Below are 21,053 nucleotides of genomic sequence, written 5' to 3' on the forward strand. Positions count from 1 at the left end.
TTTTTTTTTATGTTAATGGTATTATTGTGGAGGATCTTGCAAACTGTTGTTTTTGTTGTTGTAGTAGCCATTTTTTTTATAAAGTTGGCTAATAATTTCATACCTTTCATAATTTCATAAACACTTTTACACCAACTTTAATTTCTTCAGTTTGTTTTGCATTTGCTGATAACTTGCAGTCTAATAAAATATTACACTTTCCATAAATGCATACATTCTCTCATCTCCTGTTCAGTCACTCCACAAACACATCTTTCACACATACATGTTGCACTGACAACATCATTAAACCATTGTGAAAAACTGAAATACTTGTGAAATTACTTGTGAAGATCAAATGTTAATAACATTTGATCTTCACACTACACGGCATACAGATATTGTTCGTACTGCCATTATGTTCCATTCAGGACAATATTCAAAAATTCAGTAAAAAAATGTCAGTAACAAATCTACAAAACCCAGGGCCGGCGTTACCATGTAAGCAAACCAGGCAACCGCTTAGGGCGCAAGCCATGAACGGGCGCAAAAATTCAAGCTATGCTTTATTCATACTTTACTAAAATATCAAAATTAAATAGTGATATATGATTTAGGTATCGTTTCTTTTTCCTTATCCCTCACACTATTTTACTATTTAACTCTTGGTTCTTTTTTGTTCCTTACCTAAATGATTTGAACTTATCGCTATTTAAAATTCAGTTAAGATAAATATTTTAAAATGTTAACATTTTAAAATATTAAATTTCAGTATTTTATAACTTTTTTTTGTAAATAAATTATAACAGATAATTTTCAAATTAATTAAAAAAGCTCTATTAATTTACCTATTAATTTAACTTGAAAGACAATTTTATTTTGTTTAATGTCAATTAGAAACATTTTAGTTTATGTGGGGATTTGGTGTGGATTTTCCAAACAATGTGTGAAGAAAGTGAGGATTACGGAGATATTGAAACGTATTTCAATATCTCCATAAGTTGTTCAAAGTATCGAGCGATTGAATCAGGTGAGTTCATTTTATTTTCGATAATCAATTATTAAAAATTAATTTGTTAAAATAATTTAAAAAACATTTAATTTTTCGAGTTAATTTTAGTGTCCAAAATGAATTAACAATAAATTAATTATTAATAATGTGTGAGTAACTAATAATAAGTCTGTGACTTTTTTAAAAATACTTTTATTTTATATAGGAAAGGTTATTTATAAAAGTATAATTTTTTAGTTAACTATGGCTGATAAAAAATGACCATCTGGAGCTCAGTATCGGAAAAGAAAATCAGAAAAAGCTAAAGAACTAGCGAAGCAAGAGAGTTCTTTCTTGAAATATCTCTGCACAAGAGAAACAACTAATAAAGATGAACATGATAATTCTTTTGCTGAAGATACAAAAGATGAATGTTGTGTTACTCTTATTAACGATAACGATCCAAGAACAGATGTGCAAAATAAAGAAAACGAAGATACCAAAGACAAACCAGAAGATACTACTATTCCTGTATTAAATTACAGTGATCCAGTGGATTGGCCTTCTCATTTTAACGATAATTTTCGATAAATCTTAGTACAAAATGGACCACAACACATTGTGTCATACGATTTCCCAAAGATTCACAAAAAAGAAGATTTTCCTCTTTACACTACAAGAGAATACTACCGAACAATGAAGTAGTGTACCGTCAATGGTTAATATATTCAGTATCAAAGAATGCAGTTTTTTGTTTTTGTTCTAAAATATTCAGTAAAAAAAATAAAAACTCTACAAAAATCAGGAGTCAAAGACTGGAAAAATATTGGAGTATTCCTTTCTTCACATGAGAGGAGTACTTCTTATTTAGAAAACTATCAAACTTGGAAAGAACTTGAATTGCGATTAATCGCAGAAACAACTCTTGATAAATTCAATCAGCAAACAATCAGAGAAGAAGAACAATACTGACGTCAAATATTGGAACGTTTGATTGCTATAGTTAGAGTACTAGGCACACAAAATCCTGCATTTCGTGGTACTAACGAAAAGTTGTACACTGCCAGTAATGGTAATTTTTTGAAGTTTGTTGAATAAAGAACATGTACGTAGAGTCAAAAGTCAAGAAATAATGATCCATTATTTAGGAAAAGATATTCAAAATGAGCTTATACAAATCTTGGCAAAAGCTATAAAAAAATAACATCTTATCCCTTGTAAAATCGGCAAAATATTATTTAGTCATCTTGGATTACACTCTAGACGTTAGCCATATTGAACAGCTGACGATGATTGTATGCTTTGTTGATATTGTCATTCCATCAGATAGTGAGATGTCCAAACCTGAGGTAATAGTAAGAGAGCATTTTTTAGGATTGTTCCTCTAGAGCAGGGGTCTCCAAACTAGGGCCTGCAGGTCAGATGTGGCCCGCGATATGATTTTATCCTGCCCACCAATTGGACTAATTTTTCAATAAGAATCTGCAAAAAAAAAAAAAACACTGGGTGTTGATAAATTTCAAATGCATTAATTAAAATTGTGTTCAAAATATATTCCCGAATAGCAAAAAGTAACCGCAATCCAAGTTACGGTCTTTCTGACTGTAAAAGGTCAGTTAAAATGGACTAACGAAGAAAAAAAATTGAAAAGAATTCAAAACGAAATAAAAAAGTTACATCAGAATAAACTTTTTTTATCAACAAAAAAAATTTATGTCGCACAAAATAAGAACTTAAAAAAGTCGGTAAAAACACGGTTAAAGTGAACTAACAAGCAAAAAACAAAATAAAAACAAAATTTCATGATCTGTATTCATTGACAAAAAACTCAAAGTTATACGAAATTTAAAAAAAAGTTATATGTAAATTGTCGGTGTATATTCGGTTGAAAAACTAATGACTAGCAAAAATTTAAACAAATTGTTTCCCAAACGGAAAAAAATGAATTCAGCAATTTCAAAAAAAAAAAGTATCAGTTCGGGCATAGAAATTGTCGTCATAAGATTGTTTTGGGTAATTTTTACAAAATTTTTTTTGGAAATAAATTTAAGAAATAAAATTTTTAAATAAAAAAAAAATATTTTTTTTCTTCTATTTTGGATATTTCAGGTAAGTTATCAACCGAAATATCCAAATTATTACATTGTACAACTTGCAGTGGTGCAATGTAATAATTCAATAAAACTCATATATCTTGTTCTATAGTTTTTTATTACTACTGCCCGTTGAACAGTGCTGAAGTACGGCGTGAGGGCCACGTGATTTGGCCCTCACGGCGAAAAGTTTGGAGACCACTGCTCTAGAGGAAACTACAGGTTCATTCATAACAGAAACTTTAATTGAACATCTAAAGCAAATGGAATTACCGATCGAGAATCTCCATGGTTAAGGACATGATAACAGAAGTAATATGAAGGCCAAAGAAAATGTGTTCAAAAGAGAGTTCTAGATATAAATCCTTGGGCCTTCTTTATTCCTTGTAGTTCACACTCTTTAAATTTAGTGGTCAATGACGCTTTCCAGGTGTTGTTTAGATGCAACCAGCTTCTTTACTTTAGTTCAACAGATTTATAACTATTTCTCTGCATCTACTCATCGTTGACAAATTCTTTCTACTTGTATCTTGGACTTGACTATTCAACCGTTGAGTAACACAAGATGGGAGAGCCATATCGATGCTTTAAAACCACTAAGGTATCATTTTGTCAGTATATATGATGCACTCATGTAAATTTTTGATGACCCAAGATTAAATAATTCAACTGGAAATACTACCCGACATGAAGCAAAAGCCCTTGCTGATTCCATTTGTAAATTTAAGTTCATAGTAGCCCTTGTCGCGTGGTACAACATCCTTTATGAGGTAAATATTTCAAGCAAAATGATACAGAGAAAAGAGGCTGATTTAAATTCAGTTACGAAGCAACTAAAAGTAACCAAAGAATACCTTCTAGAATGTAGAACTGATAAGGGGTTTGAAAAAATTTTGACTGATGCTGTTGAAATTGCAAAAGAACTAGAGATTCAACCAAATTTTGAAATTGAAAAAAAACAGAAAGAGAAGACAACGATAGCAGTTCAAATATGAATGTCGAGATGAGGTTTTGCAAGATCCTCAGCAGAAGTTCAAAATAGAATTTTACTACTGTGTCTGGGATATGGATATACAGTCAATTGAAGAGAGGTTCCAACAATTACAGCAGCATAATGTTCTATTTGGATTTCTTTATGATATATATAATATCACTGAAAAAACAGCTACTGATTTACTAAACGATTGCAAAAATCTTGAAAATGTTTTAACTCATAATACTAATAAAGATATTGATGCTGAGAATCTCTGCAGTGAACTTCAAGCAATAGCTCGACGACTTCCAAAATCCATGCCACCACAAGAAGTACTATTCTTATAGCGCAGCAATAGCTGTACCCAACGCTTTTGTTGCACTAAGAATTCTCCTGACACTTCCAGTTTCAAGTGGAGAACATAGTTTCTCAAAGTTAAAACTTGTTAAAACATACTTGCGCTCAACAATGTCCCAAAACAGGTTAACAGATTTAACAACAATTTCAATTGAACACGATCTATTTTCTACACTAGATTTAAAGGAAATGGTAGAAAATTTTGCAAAATTGAAGGCAAGAAAAATTAAAATTTGATTTTCATATATTATACATATTGTATATTACTTTGCATATTATTAATAAAGCATCCCAAAATAATTTTAATTTTTATATTTAAAATTTCATTTTAAAAAATATCCAACTTGTGAAATAAGGAGTGCACTTGTAAACTTTGCTTAGGGTGCAAAATAACCTGGCACTGACAAAACCTAACAATCATGCAGTCACACTAAGCTATCAAAAATAAACAATATTATACTAAAAATATACTTACAATAATATTAGATGAAGGCACTTGATACTGCAGAAAAAATATAACAAATATTATTATATATAAACAACATATTCCAAGAATTATTTACATGATATCAGTCCATAATATTTACAAAAATATCAAATGTCATTCAAAACAAATCATTTGTAACTTCATATCACACACACACACACACACATGCGAGAGCGTGCAAGGGTGCGTGAGCGTGTTATTATCATACCTTCATGGCATCAAAGACTCATTGTGAGAGGACCAATTCTCTCACACACACACACACACAGCTCATCAGACCATGACTTAAATGAATTCACCATCTCCACACTTTCAGGTAGTGCATTTCCACCACCTACAAGGTAGGTTCCAAAATTTTCCGGCCTGATACACAAAATTTGCACCAATTTTAAAATGGCATGCTTAACAGATAGCACTTGGAGAAAGACCTTAGTTGGCGAAAAACTTTATCACAGCACACTACTCAATTTTTGACATTACAGCCACTTAGCTTGTCATGTGTGCCTCCAACTGAATGACACAGGTAGACAGTTGAAACAATACATGACAAGCTAAGTGGCTGTAATGTCAAAAATTGAGTACTGTGCTGTGATAAAATTTTTCACCAACTAAGGTCTTTCTCCAAGTGCTATCAAACAGTGATTGGATGATGTTTATGAGAACGTTTCTTCATATTCTACCATAAAGGAATAGATTAAAGAGTTTTTCCTAGGAAGAGAGAGAGCATCGAAGATGATCCTTGTGATGATTGGCCTGTGGAAGTGATGACTGAGGAACTTTTTGAGCAGGAACTGCTCAATGACAGACGGCTGAAGCTCAAAGAAATCTCAGCAAGGTTGATGTTTTCTATAACAATCTTCTTTCACATCATTCACAAAAAGCTTCACATGACAAAGGCCAGGGCAAGGTGGGTGCCGGGTGCCCTGACTTCTCTCTTCATTTCAGAAGGAGTATCGTGTGACCTGTTCCTGGAAGTTTTTAGAGCTTTGCCATGGGAATCAAAGAGAAGTGCTGGAGTCCATTGTCACCAGGGATGAAACCATGGTCCTTTATTATAATCCTCTTTCCAAAAAGGAATCTATGGAGTGGCACAAACCAGGCAAAGCAATGTCAAGAAAAGCCAAGGTCATTCAGTCCACCAAGAAGATCATGACAACAATCTTGTGGGACCGCCAGGGAATTCTCTTAATTGACTTCAAGGAAAGGAATACCACTGTAAATTCAGAACATTATGCTTCACTCCTGCACAAGCTGCATGATTCCATAAAGGAGAAGAGACAAGGAATGCTGAGTCATGGTGTTCACCTGCTTCATGCCAATGCTCCAGTCCAAACAGCTACTGTTGCGAAGGCTGCAGTGAAGGACTGTGGCTTCCAGGAAGTTAAACACCCACCCAGCCCAGATCTAGCACCAGTGACTATTACCTCTTCTTCAAACTAAAGAAAGACATTCAAGGAAAAAAATTTGCAGATGACAATGAGGTGAAAGATGCAGTTTTAGGCAATTTTGCAAACAAAAGTACGGACTATTTTAATTCAATTGTGTAAATTCATCCTCTTTATGAACCAGAACAATTTTGCATTCTTTCCACTCCTTGGAAGTTGGGCCAGTCTAAGACTCATGCTGAAAAGGTACATTTATGCTGTAGTTAACTCCTGGAATTCCCTCAACACATATGGTGATCTATCATCACTTCCTTCAGTCTTACTGCATCAAGTTCAGTCAATTCCTTCTCAAATACCTCCTGCTCACTTACCATCAGTGGCTTCTCCTCTCTCTGATGGTACCTTCACAATGAAGAAATACCTTTAAGAATGGCTCATTTAACACCTCTACTATCCTTCTCAGTGATTATCATTCTGCCATTTTCTCCAGCCAGTAACATCCTTCCATAATTGTTATTTCTTCTACTGGCCACATACCACCCTAGTATTTCTTTTGGCTTCATTAGTTAACTGCTTCTCATATTACACTTATACCGCCCTTACCACGCGAGTTATTTCTTTTGCTTGCTCTTTGTACTCCTCATGCAACTGATTATTACCACCACTCATCTTGCACAGCTTCCATACCGCCATCTTCTTCCAAATACATACTTCACCTCTTCATTCATCCATTTCACACCTAAACTTATTTGATCTCCTGATCATGGGAATGCATTCAGACATTGCCTTCTCAGATAGTTTCTGAACAGGTCCCAAGCAGCATTGATCTCCTTTCCATCCAATTCCTCATCCCATGATATAGCTGCAAGCCATCTCCTGAGCTGGTCATAATTCCATGCTACAGCTTGCAGATGTAGCATGGAATGAGGAGTTAGCTGGAAAAGAGATCAATGCAGCTTGGGGGATTTTCAAAAACTATTTAGTAGATGCAATGTCTAAATGTATACCACGGGTGAGAAGGTTAAATAAGGTAGGTGTGAGATGGATGAATAAAGAGATTAAGCATGCAATACAGAAAAAAAAGGCATTGTGGAGACAGCATAAGAGAAGTGGAGGTAACCAATTTCATGAGGTCTACAAAGACCAGGCAAGGAGGGTGACTTGGTTGGTGAGAGTAGCTAAAGAGAGGTATGAACAGCAGTTAGCTAATGAAGCCAAAAAGAATCCTAGGGAGTTCTTTCGATATGTAGCCAGCAAAAGAAAGAATGATTATGGAAGGATGACATTGATTGGAGGAAATGGTATAAAGACAGCTGTTGCAGAATGTGTTGTGGAGATACTTAATGAGCAATTCATAAAGATCTTTCAATCTTGTGAATGTGACTTCATGGAGAGATTAAGAGCAGTTGATGATGGGGAGAAGAGACTGACTGTAAGTGAGCAAGAGGTGTTTGGGGAGTTGAGTAAACTAGATGTAAATAAGGCTGTGGGACTTGATAATATATCACCACGTATTCTGAAGGAGTGTGCTAGAGAGTTGACACCTGCCTTGACATATTTTTTTAATACGAGTCTTGCACTTGGTCAAGTTCCTAAAGAGTGGAAGGAGGGCAAGATTGTGCCACTTCATAAAGGAGGTGATCGAACTCAAGCATCAAACTATAGGCCTATCTGTGTGTCAGGTGTTGTGGTTAAGTTGTTGGAGAAGCTTGTGAGAACTAGGATCCAGAGTTGGGTTGACAACAATGGTATAATCTTTGATGGACAGCATGGATTTGCTAAAGGGAGGTCATGTTTTAGTAATCTACTTACTTATTACAATAAAGTGACTGCTTCCTTGGACAGAGGAGAAGGATACACAGTAATATACTTGGATTTCGCAAAAGCTTTTGATAGAGTACCTCATGATAAGTTGACAGTCAAACTAGATCGGATGGGGTTGGATATTAGATTAGTGCATTGGATTGGAGACTGGCTATCTGATAGGTATCAACAAGTTGTGTATGGGGGTGCAATATCCAGGAAAAGGAAAGTCACTAGTGGAGTGCCTCAGGGGTCTGTTTTAGGGCCATTACTATTTAACTTATATATTAATGATATTGGTGAAGATTTGGATGGAGATATTCAGTTGTTTGCAGATGATGCAAAGTTGGGACGAACCATAAAGAGTAGTGAAGATGTTGTGGCCTTGCAAGAAGACTTGAATAAATTGAGTGATTGGGCAAGCAAATGGGGATGTGAGTTCAATGTTGCAAAATGTAAGGTTTTAAAATTTGGAAAACAAAGATGGGATGCAGAATTTATGCTTGGTGGAATATATTGTTGGAAGTAGAGGAAATAAGAGATCTGGGGGTGATAGTGGATAAGGATCTAAAATTTAGGGGACACATCGCCAAAATTGTGAAGACAACACAAAGACTTCTAGGAATGATGCGGAGGACACTGACATGTAGAAGTAGGGAGATACTTGTTCCAATGTATAAGGCTTTGATTAGGCCATACTTGGACTATTGTGCCCAGATTTGGTCACCGGGTTTTCAGAAGGATGAAGAGATGTTGGAAAGGGTCCAAAGGCGAATGACTAAGGTAGTTTCTGACCTCTGGAATGTTGAGTATGAGGAAAGATTGAAAAGATGTAATTTGCAGAGTCTCGTGGAGAGAAGGAAGAGGGGAGATATGATAGAGACCTACAAGTTGGTAAGGGGTTGTTATAGGATCAATGGTGGAGAAGTTCTACAGAGAATAGTGGGAGATCAGGGGAGAACCAGAGGTCATCCCTGGAAACTGTATAAGGAGGGTGTGAGTAAGGGAGTGAGAGGCAGGTTTTTTTCGTGCAGAGTTGTGAGTGATTGGAATGCCTTGCCTGAGAGCGTGGTGTCTGCAAGTAATTTGAATGTGTTTAAGACACGGTATGATGAGATGTGTGTGTAAGATAAAAGGACCTCCTAGATGAGTCTTTGACTCCATGAGGTCTTGTTTTAATAATAATAATAATAATAATAATCACCAGCTTTATTGTTCCACATATATCCCCTTCTCACAGAAGTTCTCATATGGCTGGCCACCACCTAAGTAATCACTTCATCATCATCATCAGCAGCAGCACTTTCGCCCACCCTCATTTACTTGATGAGATAATCCAATCCAAGACCCTTGATTTCAATTTACCCTCTGTTATGTATATTGCCGGAGATAGTTGTCCCTCAAACTCTCATGAAATTCATTCGCTTTGCTCTGAAATACTGCCACTTCATTCCAATCTATATTATGTTTTTATTACTACGTCCTCCATACCTTTATCAAAGCAAATCTTAAAATCGTTAACACTCCTTGCATTAACAACACATTATGGTAATGCATTTCATTCACTGACAATTCTCCATTTAAAATATCTACTCCTCACACTTCTCTTCATCACATTCTTATATAATTTCCAGGGGTTGCCTCTGGATTTTGCCCTCTCACCTTCTACTCTTTTTATAATCCCATCTGGATTAATCTGATAAAATCCTATCACTAATTTAAATGTCTCTATTATTTCACCTCTTTTCCTCCTATCCACCAAGCTCAGCAATCCACAATTCTTCAACCTCTCTCCATAACCAGCATTCCAAAGTCCTGATATTGTCTTAGTCACTCATCTCTGGATCTTCTCCGATGTTTCCACATCACATTGAAAACCAGGAGACCAAATCTGAGCACAATAGTCAAAGTGTGGTCTGACCAGTGCTTTATACAGCAGCACAACCACTTCCTTATCCCTACACGTTAGAGTACTTCTTGTCATAGCAGCACTACGATGTGCAGCCTTTGCAACACTAGCAATATGCCCTCTAAACTTCAGTCTACTGTCAACCATCACTCCCAAATCTCGAATGGCATCCACTTCCTGCAGTAGGGCATCATCAATATAGTACACAGCAATATATTTCCACTCCAAAATGCAACACCTTGCACTTATTAATATTAAAATTATAATCCCACTAATTTATCCAAGTCAAAAGTCTATTCAAATCTTCCTAAAGGGAGTTAACATCAGCAGTGCTACTTATAATTCTCCCCAACTTTGCATCATAAATCAGCAAACAACTGAAGATCCCCAATCAGTCCACATGACAAATCATTGACAAACGAGTTAAAAAGCAAGAGTCACAAGAACAGAACCCTGGGACATGCCACTGGTTACCCACCTTTTTGAGACACTGCTCCATCATAAACAACTTGCTAGTATCATTCGGAGAGCCAATTTCCAATCCATCTAACCAATATACTATCTATTCCTATCCTCTGCAGCTTGTATATCAACTTTTCATGTCATAATCTATCAATTACTTTTGCCAAGTCCAAGAATATCACTTTATATGAATCTCCCTTATCAAACACACTGGTTACTTTATCATCAGTACTAGGACCTATATTGTTTAACCTTTATATCAATGACATTGCCAGTAGATTGCAAGGGGGATATTCAGTTGAAAATTTATTTATCACTAGGTTAGACTATAATAGATTTAGTTTAATCCTTTATCCCAGTGAGAGCAAACAAAGTTTGCGCCTGAAAATATCTTCAGGACTAAATATAGTGTTGTACTATCTTATCCAGTAAGTAGTGCAACACCAAGGCAACTCGTGGCAAAGGTGGAGCAAGCTACCAGGCACTTCTAACCCAGTATCTCCCATAATGCAAAACACATTTCCTATGTGGATATGTATACTGTTATGCATTAAAGGGATTGGCCATCTACCCAGACTAGTTTCGACCTTTATTGAGGTCTCTTCAGTGGGAGCCAGGCCCAGAGCTGGAGATACCAGGCAGAAGCAGTAGCAAGTCATCTGTGCCTATGGGAGTTGCCAAAAGGTTTATCACCTTTTTTTAAAAATTACTCTGGATTTAGAGAAAGATGTTGAAAATTTATTTATCACTAGGTTAGACTATAATAGATTTAGTTTAATCCTTTATCCCAGTGAGAGCAAACAAAGTTTGACCTTGAAAATATCTTCAGGACTAAATATAGTGTTGTACTATCTTATCCAGTAAGTAGTGCAACACCAAGGCAACTCGTGGCAAAGGTGGAGCAAGCTACCAGGCACTTCTAACCCAGTATCTCCCATAATGCAAAACACATTTCCTATGTGGATATGTATACTGTTATGCATTAAAGGGATTGGCCATCTACCCAGACTAGTTTCGACCTTTATTGAGGTCTCTTCAGTGGGAGCCAGGCCCAGAGCTGGAGATACCAGGCAGAAGCAGTAGCAAGTCATCTGTGCCTATGGGAGTTGCCAAAAGGTTTATCACCTTTTTTAAAAATTACTCTGGATTTAGAGAAAGATGTTGAAAATTTATTTATCACTAGGTTAGACTATAATAGATTTAGTTTAATCCTTTATCCCAGTGAGAGCAAACAAAGTTTGCGCCTGAAAATATCTTCAGGACTAAATATAGTGTTGTACTATCTTATCCAGTAAGTAGTGCAACACCAAGGCAACTCGTGGCAAAGGTGGAGCAAGCTACCAGCCACTTCTAACCCAGTATCTCCCATAATGCAAAACACATTTCCTATGTGGATATGTATACTGTTATGCATTAAAGGGATTGGCCATCTACCCAGACTAGTTTCGACCTTTATTGAGGTCTCTTCAGTGGGAGCCAGGCCCAGAGCTGGAGATACCAGGCAGAAGCAGTAGCAAGTCATCTGTGCCTATGGGAGTTGCCCAAAGGGTTTATCACCTTTTTTTAAAAATTACTCTGGATTTAGAGAAAGATGTTGAAAATTTATTTATCACTAGGTTAGACAGATGACTTGCTACTGCTTCTGCCTGGTATCTCCAGCTCTGGGCCTGGCTCCCACTGAAGAGACCTCAATAAAGGTCGAAACTAGTCTGGGTAGATGGCCAATCCCTTTAATGCATAACAGTATACATATCCACATAGGAAATGTGTTTTGCATTATGGGAGATACTGGGTTAGAAGTGCCTGGTAGCTTGCTCCACCTTTGCCACGAGTTGCCTTGGTGTTGCACTACTTACTGGATAAGATAGTACAACACTATATTTAGTCCTGAAGATATTTTCAGGCGCAAACTTTGTTTGCTCTCACTGGGATAAAGGATTAAACTAAATCTATTATAGTCTAACCTAGTGATAAATAAATTTTCAACATCTTTCTCTAAATCCAGAGTAATTTTTAAAAAAAGGTGATAAACCTTTTGGCAACTCCCATAGGCACAGATGACTTGCTACTGCTTCTGCCTGGTATCTCCAGCTCTGGGTCTGGCTCCCACTGAAGAGACCTCAATAAAGGTCGAAACTAGTCTGGGTAGATGGCCAATCCCTTTAATGCATAACAGTATACATATCCACATAGGAAATGTGTTTTGCATTATGGGAGATACTGGGTTAGAAGTGCCTGGTAGCTTGCTCCACCTTTGCCACGAGTTGCCTTGGTGTTGCACTACTTACTGGATAAGATAGTACAACACTATATTTAGTCCTGAAGATATTTTCAGGCGCAAACTTTGTTTGCTCTCACTGGGATAAAGGATTAAACTAAATCTATTATAGTCTAACCTAGTGATAAATAAATTTTCAACATCTTTCTCTAAATCCAGAGTAATTTTTAAAAAAAGGTGATAAACCTTTTGGCAACTCCCATAGGCACAGATGACTTGCTACTGCTTCTGCCTGGTATCTCCAGCTCTGGGCCTGGCTCCCACTGAAGAGACCTCAATAAAGGTCGAAACTAGTCTGGGTAGATGGCCAATCCCTTTAATGCATAACAGTATACATATCCACATAGGAAATGTGTTTTGCATTATGGGAGATACTGGGTTAGAAGTGCCTGGTAGCTTGCTCCACCTTTGCCACGAGTTGCCTTGGTGTTGCACTACTTACTGGATAAGATAGTACAACACTATATTTAGTCCTGAAGATATTTTCAGGCGCAAACTTTGTTTGCTCTCACTGGGATATTCAGTTGTTTGCAGATGATGCAAAGCTGGGAAGGATTATTAGTAATAGCCCTGCAAGAAGATTTGAATAAGCTACACAGATGGGCAAATGAATGGGGGTTCAGTTTAATGCAGCAAAATGTAAGGTCTTGAGGTTTGGGAAACATCGATGGGATGCTGCATTCTCTATGGGACGAGTTATACCAGAGGAAGTAGGGGAGACAAGAGATCTGGGGTTGATGATTGATAGAAACCTGAAATTTAGGGGACATACTGCAAAGGTGGTGAAGGTAACACAGAGGATTGCTGCAATTATGAGAAGGACACTGACCTGCAGAGAAAAAAGGGTTGTCATTCCGTTGTATAAGTCTCTGATCAGACCACACTTAGACTATTGTTCTCAGATTTGGTCCCCAGGATTTGAAGGGGATAAATTAACCACGGAAAGGGTACAAAGATGGATGACAAAAATGGTTTCAGGACTGTACAATTTTGGTTGTGAGGATCAGCTGAAGGAATGTGGACTGCAGAATTTGGTGGTTAGAGAAGCAGGTGATATGATTGAGACTTTTAAACTGTTGAGAGGTGGTTACAGGGTTGACACTGGGGAGTTCTTTTGCTTGGTTGAACAGCAGGGAGGAATGATGACAAGAGGCCATCCCTGGAAGTTACAAAAGGAAACTGTGAGCAAGAGGGTGAGGAGTGGTTTCTTTGAATGGAGGGTGGTTGAACCGTGGAATGCATTGCCTGATGGAGTGGTGAAAGCAAGAATGGTCAATGAGTTTAAGGAGTGGTATAATAGACTGTGTTTCTTAGGGGGAACCTCCCCTCGATAAGTCTTGACAGACTTTATGTTCTTAGGAAGGACCTCCCACAATGAGTCTTTTGACTCCATGGAGGCCTGAATAATAATAATAATAAAATGCAAGTAAATTGCTGAAACAAATCCGCTGCCCATCATAAAGAAGGCTATGTCCATCAACCCAATCCTGCGATCTTCTGGAAGAGAACCACCATGCTCCACCATAGTAAATTTAAAGGGAAAGACTGTTTATAAAATCTGCAGAAGAACTCAGAAATCAACCAATTTAAATAAATGCAGATGCATAAAATGTTCAAAATTTGGGAAACAATAATTGTCAGCGGTCCCACTTCACATCCTAGGCTTATCACCAATTCCAAAACATTAAAGCCTCTAGTTTCTTCAATCACGTACTCAACCACATTTAATTATTACCATAATTAAAATCACCCATAATAATCACCCTTTCTTATTAGCCATGCACACACATAACCACATGTACATGGGTCTCTTTAGGTGTTCTATTATAATAGCACATTTAGATAAGACAACAGATACACTTAAGTACTTATTCAAATTAGTCACAAAGTGTTCAAGCTTAAATAATAATTAGAAAAACACATAAATAACAATAAACAAAGTGGAATAATTTGTTTCATTAGCTTCAATCTGAGAGAAGCAAAAATGAAATCTGTTGACTGCCAAAAGAATTATTAAGTGAGAGATGCTAATGCAAAATGAACAATAAAATACATCTTGCATTTTTTTAATTTCTAAGCTTAGTCCAAAGCACTCTTTGGAATTTAATAAAACTCTCAATCTGAAGAATAATCAAGTTCTTAAAGAAATAAATGAGTTTTTAGAACTATGTGGGTATCATATGACAAATCTTTTGACTCCATGGAGATACACATACGAGAGTGGTCTGAAAAGTTCTCAGCATAACAATGAAAAAATGAATTTATAATTTCAAAATAATTTTTATTTTTCAACATAATCTCCCTTAAGATTAATACATTTATTCTAGTGATGCTCCAGCACCATTATCCTGACCCTGTAGTGGTTCTCAGTAAGATCTGCAAAATACCCTCTACAGCTTAAATCACCTCTTCATTCAAAGAAAAACGCTGAACAACAAGGAAGAATTTTAGTTTTGGGAAGAGATAGAAGTCAAAGGGGGCCAAATCTGGGGAATAGGGCGGATGTTCCAACAATTCACAGAGCAGATCCCTTAATTTTTCCCATTACCAAAGCACCTTTGTAGGCAGGTGCACTGTCGTGATAAAAGATTTCTGCTCTGCAAACTGGGTCTTTTCTCACGAATTTGTTTGTCTAGTCTGGTTAAAAGATTGAAATAATATTCCCCAGGTATTGTTTTACCCATTTCAAGATAATTAATAAAAAAAATGCCTTTAGCATCCCAAAACACTGATGCCATGACCTTTCCTGCTGATGGAACTGCCTTTGTCTTCATTGGTGCTGAACAATCGGCTTCTGTCCACTGTTTTGACTTCTGTTTGGATTCTAATTCTGGTGTGTAATGGTGAATCCAAGTCTCATCCATAGTAATAAATCTTGCATAGTAATAAATGCATTAATACTAATAAATAAATGACTTGCAATTTCACAGTGCAATTTCACAGTGCAGCTTATGACAGATGTACCAACTTAGAAGAAAAAAATCTTGCCAATAGTGTTGCCATCTGTTGCCATCTATGGTCGAGACCGAGAACCTTTTGGACCACCCACGTATAATAACTTGTGCAACACAGAAAAAATAATATATGAATAAGCACAAAAAAATAAAGTTTATTAAGAGGATATATAATCAACTTATGTCGATGTGAAACTAATTCATCCCAAGTGTAATTAACATTCGCAAAAATGTTGGAACAGCAATAATGAATTTCAAAAGAGATTGGGATGATTGCTACATTAATACCTAAAATACAGTAGATATAAGACTGATACAAATATTATTACTACTTTTATTAACAATTAATATTAATTAAAATGTATTTATCTATTTATTAAAATTATTAATATTAATAATTATTATTGTTACTATTACTTAATAATATTATTATTATGGACCTCACATGCCTCATCGCAAGAGGCACATCTTAAACAACACAAAGTCTTTTTTTTTCCTTTTATGTTGAGCCCATACACGAGAGGTTGGTTGATCAAATTATAGTTTATTAGTACCGCATATGGATAGTAAGTTGGAAAAGCAGGAACTTGTATATATTTGATTTGACATGGCAGTTGTCTCCATAATTTTCCAAAATCTATTCGGATCACCGTGCAGCCTAAAAGAAAGGAAAATTTGATTTGAAAGACTATATATTGTATTCCTTGGGAAACACAACAAGGGGAAGACCATTCCACAATACAGCAGTTGCAGGGATGAAGGAGGAGGAAAAGAAACTTGTTCTGTGGGTCTCAAGGTGTGCTACAAAGGGATGTTGAGAGGCAGCTGCACATGTTCCAATGATCTTAGTACTAAGTGGGAGAATTATTGACGATATTTCAGATGAACATTTCCCATGAAAATATTTGTAGAATATACTGTCTGACCACAGATGTGAGACCGCTCGACACTTCTGTGCATGGCAGAAGAAGGTGAATCCATTCCGATAATAGAGTAATCAATGCATTTTGTGGGATGACAGTTTATCATTATACATTGGAAAATTAGCTTTTCTTTTATGAAAATGCTAGTTTTTAAAGTTGTAACTACTTTGCTTGTACAACAGTTGGAAAATTTTATGTATAAAGCACATGATTTCACGTGTTGGTGATGAATTCATACATTGCCCTATTCCTCTCTCCCCCTTCAACATCAATTGATTCTTCTTGGCAATCTTCCAGCCAGGGTTCTCTGCATCTGTGGTCAGACAGTACATATTGCAGAAACCAAATGTTTGTGCGAAAGTCAGGGGACTGAGTTGGTAAGAGATGGGTCATTAATAAGTCTGATTGCTCTCCTCTGTATTGAGTCAGCTTTTAGGGGGCACAACCCCATATGTGAGAGCAGTATTCAATAGCTGGACAGATTTGTGATTTGTATAAGGTTAAAACTGTTCAAGGCTGAAGTAACGTCTTGAGCAAAAGAGAAATCCTAGTTTTTTTGAAGCTGAGAATGCAATGGTTGTGTTACACCCTGATACCTTCACTATGTGGAATTTTCAGTTATCATGGTGGAACATGAAGAGAAAATAAAATAAAACCCCTGTATAAGAGCTAATACATAAATTATTTAAAGAAAGAAAAATATTCTTGCATCCAAGTTAAATATATAACAAAAAAGTGTTTGTTGAACTAAATAATAAAAGAAGGAATATATTACAGTTGTGATATAAAAAAAAAAAAAAAAAAAAAAAAAAATTAGTTAAGTAAGACAGAAAAGATTAGTCATAAGAAATCGTATATGAGAGGCTAGTTTTAACACATGAAATGAGAGATTAAAATATTAAGTAAATTCTTAGAAAATTTTGGAAGGGGGATTAATTTGAGGCTAGCAAAAGACTATCACTCAGGGTCAATTCCCGGATTGAGACATCATGTGTGAGTCGCGTGCTCACCGACCGCAGGATGTTTGGTAGAAAAACACCACCCTAATTGTTCAGTGAAGTCGAATCCAGTAAGGGGCGGAGAAAAGAAATTAAAGAAGGTGCCAGTAGGGGTCAAGGTATAAAAGGGTTAGAACCCCCCCCCCATAAGGCTTTTTCCCAGATAGTTTCTTCACGAGCTTTTCATATAGGTTTTTTCACACAGCTTTCCTGAGTGGCGGGGTTGGAGTTAATCTCCATCCGACACAACAAGGGAACAAAAGTGAGCAGGATTTCGATTCCGTATTCGTATGGTAAGAAACGAGGAATGCCATTTAGCTAAAGGAAAGAAGGTATTGTCTATGTGTTTCATAATCCAGTGACAACAACGAAAAGAGGAAATTTATAAAGAAGTCAGTGCCCACGTGGTGAGTTTCACAGCCATTGTATAGATGATTCTAAGTGTGTCCTTAATTCAAGTACGAAAAGTTAAGATCGCAAAAGGCCAGTTTAATGCCAAAAGAACTTAGGAGTGACAGATTATAGAGGAGTTCCTCCCAGGATAGTACAATCGGAAAAACGGTAGAGGCCAATATTGAAAACCCAAGTCAAAAGGTACTGTAAAAATCTCATGTTAATTGAAATTGTAGGTAATTGTAATCATTATTCTATTACTGAACAGTTGAAGAGACTAAGGAAAATTACACTAGGACTATAGTACATGACTGACTGTAATGAGAGTATGCTTGTTAATATTAATTATATAACTATTCAAGTGTCTTGAGATTTATGAATGTGTATTGTAACTTATAGGAAAGTTTTAAATGTCAAAGTTATGTATTAGCACAGTGAAAGGATAGTTTAATCTACATAGTTTTAGATAGTTAAATAGAGTGAATTGATCACATATGTCCATGTGCTACAGCATATAGCGTATTCAGACTAATATAGGGTTAACTAAAGTGTTAATTAGATCTGGGATTATACATATGATTGTATGTGTTGAATTTGTTATGGCAGCATGATCGCAATACCCATATAGGATCTTAGCCAAATACTTGTGATTAGCCAATGTTATTTTGTAAACGTTTTCTTAGTATTGAATTAAGTTATATATATTAGAAATTGAATTGTACCATGCTAATGAGTTTAATAAACCTCTGTTCATTGATAAAACAGTTGTCTGAAATGCTGCCCAATGAACCACTTGAAAACTTATGAACCTTATCACGCGGAAGGGGAGAATATTTAGATGAGTTACGAGATAAAGTGTCACGACTGCAATATTGGTTTTCACACTCAGACATATTTTTGTAATTGCTCCTTGTTTTTGTATTTTATATCTCAAACTAAATGTCCCAAAAGGTGCAGTATAATATAAATATTAGGGACACTAAGGGGAGAAATAGCTTAAATATTTGTATTTTGGGGTGATGTCTCATACATAGATAAAAGTTGAATATAGATAAGCAGAATTTCACTAGATAGAATAATAATCATAAAATGGGAAACAACAGTTGTGATGTGCTTATGCCAGGAGATGCTTGATGTCAGGGTAATTCCTAGAAGAGAAATCTCAAGTTGTCTGGAAATTTGGGTATTGTCAAAAGTAATACTGGAAGAAAATGGTTCTTTTTTTATGAGAAACAAGATGGAACTGGGTTTTATTAGCATTGAAATTGACGAGGTCTTCTGAACCCCATTAGAGGATGGTTTGGAGATCAGAAGTGAGGGAGGTGGTTAATGTTCTGTAGGTTGAGGTGAGTTGTGTGGGGTAAGGTTTATCAAATGAAAGGGAGAAGTGCAATGTGCTGTCATCTGCAAATATTCATTTGCAGATGACAGCACATCTGCAAATGAATTGCAGATGTGCTGTCAGAAACCCTCTTCCTGCTATAGATCAATGACAGGTCATTGATCTATAGCAGGAAGAGGGTTTCTGAGAGGACAGAACCTTGTGGAACCCGACATTAGTTGAATGGTGAGAGGATAAGGAACCATCCACAATTACACATAGTGTGCATCCACATAGAAACCTGGCAATACAACTACAGAAGTCCTGAGACAGACCAAACGATGGCAGTTTGCTTAGTAAGCCTTTGTGCCAGACCCGGTATCTGCCCTGTCTCACAACTCTCAAAAGCTTTGGAAATATCAAGTGCAACCAATTGAGATTCACCAAACTTCTCCATGGCATTTGTCCAGAGATGGGTGTCATATGTGAGCAGATCTCCTGTTGATCAGCAGCAATGGAATCGATACTGGCAGTCATTTATTAGGTGGGTTTCCCATTTCCCAACTCCTACACTTCAAGGAAGTGTAGGAGTTGGGAAATGATGATTTTTTTCCATTACTTCAATCAGGACTGAAGTAAGTGAGATAGGGCAGTAGTTGGACGGCAGTGACTTGTCACCCTTCTTGAGAATGGGTCGAATACAGGCCAATTTTCAGGCTGTGGGATAGATACCAGCAGAGTAAGAGAGTATATACAGGCAACATAGGAGTCAGTTCTGGTACAGAAACTTTCAGGACAATTGGAGGAATGCCATCAGGGCCAGGAGACTTTTTTTGTGTCTAATTTGGACAGCATTTTTTGATCTCTCCCTCTCTGGCAAAAGGAAATAGTGGGTTAGTAAAATAGTAAGTCTATCATTCCTCTCCTTAAACCCATTCACTCTCCCACCAGGCAATGAATTTTATAATCAACTCATCACCCTCAATGCAAAGAAAGTCACTTCTTACCCTCTTACTCATGACTTCCACTCACAACTTTCAGGAATGGTCCTTGCTCATTCTTCTACCATACAATAGTTCTCTCCAGTGTCAATACTGTAATTAACTTAAATGGTTTAAATGTTTTAAATGTCTAAGTCATATCACCACTTTGTCTTCTATCCATCAAACACTGCAGTATCTCAGTCTATCCTCATAAGTAACACACTACACTTCTGATATCATTTTCGTTATCTGTCTCTGGATCCTGTCCATGGTTAATTTATTCCCTTCAAATCCCAGTGACAAGATCTGAGCAGAATAATCCAGATGCCATCCATTTAGGGATTTCTACAATGGAATTACCACTCTTCTATCTCTGCTATTCAACATCTTTCTCAATATTACTCCTCTGGTTATCTTCACCATCTTTCCATCCTTCCTTCCCCTAAACTTCAGATCTTTATTGACTGTCACGTGGATCTATACTTCACCTAGTATAGATCCACCAACAGAGTATGCAGCCTCACATCAGTGGCTCTCAAATTTCAAGACCTTACATTTAGTTGCATTAAACTGAATCACCATTCATTTGCTCATCTCTCTCTAGTAATTTAAATCCTCCAAAACGGCTACTACATTGGCTTCAAGCAATTATGAGTCTTGGAAAATCAGATAACAACCAATTAATACTACCACAGATGTGCATGCAGAAACTCTGGCCAACTTCTGGAAGAGATTAAAAATCTCATCTGTAAAAAGAACAGAGC

At 36.5% G+C, this 21,053-nt stretch overlaps 1 protein-coding gene across 1 annotated transcript in view; it reads right to left on the bottom strand.

Annotated features, from left to right (window-relative positions):
• Positions 1-21,053, bottom strand: part of LOC150097089 (myosin-14-like) — a 1,147,103-nt gene that overhangs the window by 911,155 nt on the left and 214,895 nt on the right. Inside the window, exon 5 of the mRNA XM_090407039.1 lies at positions 4,869-4,895. Within this exon, the coding sequence (XP_090263165.1) occupies positions 4,869-4,895 (27 nt within the window). The remainder of the gene's footprint in view (positions 1-4,868; positions 4,896-21,053) is intronic.

The sequence above is a fragment of the Typopeltis vanoorti genome, chromosome 17 (genome assembly GCF_054136105.1).
Source record: "Typopeltis vanoorti isolate ZY-2024b chromosome 17, IOZ_Tvanoo_1.0, whole genome shotgun sequence".
NCBI lineage: Eukaryota > Metazoa > Arthropoda > Arachnida > Uropygi > Thelyphonidae > Typopeltis > Typopeltis vanoorti.